General features: G+C 54.8%; 1 protein-coding gene across 6 annotated transcripts in view; it reads left to right on the top strand.

Moving 5' to 3' along the window:
- The first annotated feature begins 319 nt into the window (after nt 1–319).
- Nucleotides 320–6,046, top strand: part of ERLIN1 (ER lipid raft associated 1) — a 55,510-nt gene continuing 49,783 nt past the window's right edge. The window contains exon 1 of one of the 6 annotated variants that reach the window (XM_034775274.1): nt 320–466. Coding sequence is in view for 1 of the 6 variants with exons in the window: in XM_034775273.1 (XP_034631164.1) it covers nt 3,921–3,954 (34 nt within the window). In the remaining 5 variants the exon portion in view is untranslated. Of the gene's footprint in view, nt 467–665; nt 1,094–3,905; nt 3,955–6,046 lie in introns of those variants that run through there. The other 5 variants (XM_034775279.1, XM_034775276.1, XM_034775280.1 and 2 more) reach the window with 5 other exon arrangements.

Raw genomic sequence — 6,046 nt, 5'->3', positions numbered from 1 at the left:
AACATTGCCCCTAGTGAGTGTGACACTGCCAAGCCCCACCCGCCAGCACTGACCCTTATCCCACAGTGTGACCAGGCCCAGCGCCACCCCCAGCATTGAGCTCCACCTCTCAGCTACCCACAGTGTGACACGGCCTAGTCCTGCACTGAGCCCGCCCCGTATTGTGGCACTGCCCTGACCCCCAACCCCAGCATTGAGCGCAGCTGCCCAGCCCCACCCCCCAGCGCTGCCCCTTGTCCCACAGTGCGACACGGCCCAGCCCCGAGCCCCGCCCCCGCGTCGGATTCGGTAGGGGGCTCCTGGTACTACGCGGATCCGTGACGACAAGTATTTTGTTCTCGCTGCCTTACCGTACCTGAGCCCTTCTGTTCGGTGGTTGGCTGGTAGGAGGTGGAAGCGAGCGGTGTTAGCTGCGCGTGCGTGGGAACGACGTGTCCGGTGGCTCGTGAGGGGCGGCGCTGAGTAGGTACGGGGGGCGGGCGGCAGAGAGACCCCCTCACGCTACATGCCTGGCCTGGGGAGCGCGCTGTCCCCACGGCTCGCCACGGGCCCGGGCTGCTGCTGGGGAGGCGGCAGAGCCCCCCCTCCCCCCATGCCTGGCCGGGCAGCCGCTGCTCCGGGGCGGGGCGGGGCCGGGGGCTCCTCGCTGCGGCCCGGAGCGTTCCCGGCGGGCCTTGGGCGAGCCCCTGGCTGGGCCTGCTGGGACGTTGGGGGCGGCCGGGGACACAGCTCCGGAGGAGCGAGGGACCCGCTGCGCTGGGGAAGGGCCGCTTGGCAGCAGGCTGCTCCTGGGCTGGTGTTGAAAGCGGCAGGAGCGAGCCCGAGGCAGAGCGGGCTGGTGTCAGGCGGGCGCTATAACGTGCTGCTGCCTCACCCGTTAGTGCTGAGGGTACATAACACTGCGCTGAGACCCCCGCGGCTGGCTGGGGCTGGACCCCGGGCCCAAAGACTCTGCGAGCGGGGAGCCTCCGAGCATGGACACCGCAATAAAACAGCTGCTTAGCTCGAGTCAGCTGGCACGGGCCAGCCGCGGGTGTCTAATCTCTGTATAGACATGTCCTAGTAGCCCACGTAGAACAGACCCAAACAGCAGGTAAAGCAGCTCTTCTTGACAGGGCATGGTGCATGTTTTCAGGAGAGGCTGAGTGATGTGAGGTAAATGGATGAATGTTCACGTTGCATTGTAGGATGTACAAGAGCAGTACTTGATGTTCTCCAGAGTTTTAGTAGGTCGTCTGGAGAAACTCCCAGACTCTGATTTGCAGCAGGTGGGGTGACTAAAACAGCCATCCAGACTCCTGGCTGCTGAGGTCTGTGCTTAGGAAGTGCATCTGTGTCTTAGTTTGTTCTCGCTGGGGCATTTTTAATCATGATGAAGAGTATGGTGGTGTGAGCTGTGTGAAAAAGTATGATCATATTAATAGTAAGAGCTCTTTCATCTCCCACGAGCTGAAGGTGAAATGTCCTAGGGGACATGTTCTGGTATGGCTGTCTATTGGTGCTTGCTGAGACAGGCAGTCATTATCAAGAAACTGGTGTAGCCTCATTTGTCAGCTGTGGGTTTCTTAGGCTGACTCTTGTGAACACAGACACATTCTATCCTAAGCTGCTGTGGTTTTGGGCTCTCTTCCCCTGTGAATAATTTCGCTGCTGCCTACAGTTCTGAGGAGCCACAGGGAGACTTACCCAGAAACTTGATAACTTCATTCTGTGGCTGCTTAGCAAAATTCTGAGCAGCAGCTGCAGAAGTTGTAATGCTGTCTTGTCTGCAGATACAGGAAGACAAGACTGTGCATTAGTTACACCTGAGTCTTTGCAATCTCAGCCAGTAGAAATGTCACTCTTTCAAAGGAAAAGCATAGGTTCTGCAAAAATAGAGGACTAACTTCTCCCCTTCCCACTCTAAACACTCAGAAGTGGGAAGCTTTTGGTTCTCTGCCACTCCTCTGGTGGCCCTTTGGTCTCTACCACTCTTCTGATTTGCACCAAGCTAGTCATCACAGCTAGTCAGATTTGCACCAAGCTAGTCAGTCAGGAAAGGACTAGCTTGTGCCAGATAGTTCTAGGACGGGGATCTCAAACTCAAATCACCATGAGGGCCACATGAGGACTAGTACATTGGCCTGAGGGCCACATCACTGAAACCTTTTCATACAATGAAAGAAAAGTATAGTAAAAAATTAAGAGTAATATAGTATGCTATTAGAAGTCAGTGTATTAACTTTTTAAAAACTGTAATGTGAAGAGGGGTTTTAATAAAATATAAACACCTATAACTATTCCTTATGTGCTCAGTAATACTGATGATGATCTACACCAGAGGCGGGCAAACTATGGCCCACCAGCCACATTCAGCCCGTGGGACTCTCCTGCCCGGCCCCTGAGATCCTGGCCTGGGAGGCTAGCCCCCGGCCCCTCCCCCACAGCCTCAGCTCACTGCAGCGCTGGCACAACACTCTGGGCGGTGGGGCTGCCAGCTCCTGGGGCAGTGCAGCTGCAGAGCTGCAGCCTGACCTGGTGCTCTGTGCTGTGCGGTGGTGTGGCTGCCTGTCGTGGTGCTCTGGGCGGTGTGGCTGTAGCACTGCCAGCCACCTGTGCTCCAGGCAACGTGGTAAGAGGGCAGGGGAGTTTGGGGTGGCGGTTGGGGGTGGAGGTGTGGATAGGGAGTGGGGTGGTCAGAGGGCAGGGAACATGGCGGCAGGGGTCCCGGAGGGGCAGTCAGGATGGGGCAGTGGGGGGCAGGCAAGGAGAAGGGGTGGTTGGATGGGGCAGAGGTCCCGGGGGGGGGAGTCAGGAATGAGAGGAAGGGTTGGATGGGGCAGGGGTTCCAGGAGCAGTTAGGGAGAAGGGGTGGCTGGATGGGGCAGAGGTCCCGTAGTGAGGGGGAGCAGTCAGGAATGAGAGGAGGGGTTGGATGGGGCGGCGGGGGACAGTTAGGGGCGGGGGTTTGGGGGCAGTCAGGGAGTGGGGAGGGGGCGAGAAGCGGGGGGGGGGTCAGATAGGGGGCCTTGGCTGGGCCACACCTGACTGTTAGAGGAGGCTGTGCCTCCTCAAACCAGCTCTCCATACAATTTTGGAAACCCGATGTGGCCCTCCTCAGGTCAAAAAGTTTGCCTGTCCCTGATCTACACTAAGAGTCTATCAACATAGCTGTAATGGCAGGAACTTTTTAAAGTAACTATTCATACAAAATACGTTGCCACTTTTAACAAACATTCTTCCCAACTACTCACAGCATGCCTTGCTCTGTCTCTAAGGCAGCAGCTCCGTGCAAAGTGGAGTAGAGCATGCTTAGAGCTGTAGGCCTCTATTGAGCAAATTTACTCAGCAGTCAGCACCTGTGTTGAAGTGTCCGTGTCCCCTAGGAGGGTTGGGGATTTCTTTCCCATCCAGGCGTTTTTGAGGGTGAGAGGCGTGGGGAACAGGCTTGGCTTTTGTAAACTGGAAAATCCAAAATCCCTGTCTTCCAACCCCCCCCCCCCAATGATATTTCTCTCTGATTCCTTTTCCCTCCCTCCCAGTGTTAAAGGAAAAGGCTTTTCCCTTCTCCCCCCAGCTTTAAACACTGCACATGGGATCAATGGGGAGGGATTTCAATAGCGGTGTGTTTGGCCCTCCCTTGATGGAGGGGAGATTTGAAGAGTGGCAGAGAGTCTGGCTGAGGGTTGGTGTGAGTTGGGGTATAGCTGGAGGGGAGGACTGGAGATGCAGGAAGAGCAGGCTCAATGGCTTGGTTGGGAGCGAGGAGCTGCAAGGCTGTTTGTCAAGCTTGGGCAGTTTGACTGGGTAAACTTCAGAGAACTGTGGAAACGGCTCATTGAAATGCACGCATCAGACATCCCCACCCCCAGAGCGAGAGTGACTGTAAACACTGCCTTAAACAGCAGCTCCAAGAGCCTGCCTGCCCTCCTCCCCAGAGCATGTGTGTGGGAGCTGGCAGCAACAGAGCCAGAGGTGGGTTATGTTTTGCTGATCCAGCTAACAATGTCTTCCCTGCTCAGCCTCTTCCAACCCCTTCCCCAAAGTCCCCGCCCCAACTCCACCCCTCCCTGCCCCTATTCCAACCCCTTCCCCAAATCATTGCCCCGGCCCCACCTCTTCTCTGCCTCCTCCCCTGAGCACGCTGTGTCCCTGCTTCTCCCCCCTCCCTCCTGGAAAGTCCTAAGCGCCACCAAACAGCTGTTTGGCAGTGGGAAATGCTGGAAAGTAGGCAGAGGAGTAGGGACGTGGAGCGCTTGGGGGGTGTCAGTGAAGTCAGCGCCTATGGCGGGCCGCAGGAAATAACTCGGATGTTTAGACACCTGGGCTGGATGAGGAACTTAGAGAAAGGCTCCTTAACACTATTCTAGATAGTTCTGCCCCCTGGAGCAACTATTGGCACCAAAGGGAAAGTTAATCTCCTTGCCCTGCTAAAACCCACAAGCTGACAAACTTCGTTTCGGTTCTGTGAGATGACTACTTAGAAGTGCATAGTCTTGCTGGCCTCGTTGATATTGTGTGTGTTTATTCTTGCCTGTTCCTGCCACCTTTCAGTAGACTAAGCAAGACATCAAAGAGCTGAGGCTGTACTTTCTGATCAAAGTCCTGCTCCCTACCCCAAGTAAACAAGGCCGTATCTCAGCCACTCTTTTGCCTGTTTGAGGGAAGGGAAGATTGTGTCTAGAATATTTTTTTTACAATGGGAAAAAGTCTTAACAGTCCCATAACTCAGGAGCTCAAGGGAGTTTTCTCTAAGTATTAAAATCCTGTTTGGGTAGAGATGACACGTGACAAATTTCACTCCCAAATGTGGAAGTTTTGGGATAGCCTAGTATGTGAGTTCTCACCTTTTGTGCATACCCCAGTTAGTCAGTAGTTGGGTTAAGGCAGGAACTGCCTTTGCAAGATGCTTTTCCATAAGTAGCCAGTCCAAGGGTTCTTGCATCTTCCTTTGAAATACCTGCACTGGCTTCTCTTGGCGATAAGATACCAGACTACAAGTCATACTCCTGGGGGAATTCTGCACCAAAAAATTAAAGATTCTGCACAAAATATTTTAAAACTGCAAAATTCTGCAAATTTTATTTGTCAAAATAACATTATATAATCGCACCAGTTCCAATTATTTTGGTAATTTATTTCAAAATACCTGTCAGCAAGTATGTCTGCAACTCTTTACTCCTGGGGAATTTTTTGTCGGTACTGTTAAAGAAACCCTTATGACGGGTGGGCAAACTATGGCCCTTGGGCCACATCCGGCCCATCAGACCATTTAATCCAGCCCTCAGCTGCCACTGGGGAGCGGGGTTCGGGGCTTGCCCCACTCCATGTGGCTTCTAGGAAGCAGTCAGCATGATCCCCCTCTGGCTCCTATGTAGTACGTGGAGGCGTGGCCAGGCGACTCTGCACGCTGCCCCATCTTCAGATGCTGCCCCTGCAGCTCCTATTTGCCATGGTTCCCGACCAGTGGGAGCTGCAGGGGCAGTGCCTGCGGATGGAACAGCGCGTAGATCTGCCTGGCTGCGCCATGGAGCCAGAAGGGGGACATGGTTCCGGGAGCTGCTTGCAGTAGGCACCACCTGGAGCCTGAGCCCGCCCCGCACCCCAATCCCCTGCCACAGCCCTGATCCCCCTCCTGTCCTCTGAACACATTGGTCCTAACCCGGAGCACCCTCCTGCACCCCAAGCCCCTCATCCCTGGCCCCATCCCGGAGCCTTCACACCCCTCAGAGCCCAGCTGTGGGGCCTTCCCCAGCCCAGACACACTCACTGTGACGGGTTGGATCACAGAAACCCCCTTGGGAGCTGCCACCAGACATGCAAAGACTACCCCTGCTTCTGTTTTCCCTGCCAGCTCAGGACTCCAGCACCCTGTCTTGCTGAGCCAGACACTCCTGTCTGGCTCCAGACACAGATCCAGGGTCTGAATCACTTGTCCCAAAGCTGCAAGTTTACCTGAAAACAGCTCACAGTAGTGTGCTTGTCTTTAGCACTCAGATGCCCAACTCCCAATGGGGTCTAAACCCAGATAAATCCGTTTTACCCTGCATAAAGCTTATGCAGGGCA

The sequence above is a fragment of the Trachemys scripta genome, chromosome 7, assembly GCF_013100865.1.
Source record: "Trachemys scripta elegans isolate TJP31775 chromosome 7, CAS_Tse_1.0, whole genome shotgun sequence".
Taxonomy (NCBI): Eukaryota; Metazoa; Chordata; order Testudines; family Emydidae; genus Trachemys; species Trachemys scripta.
This window is presented reverse-complemented; position numbering and strand designations above follow the sequence as displayed.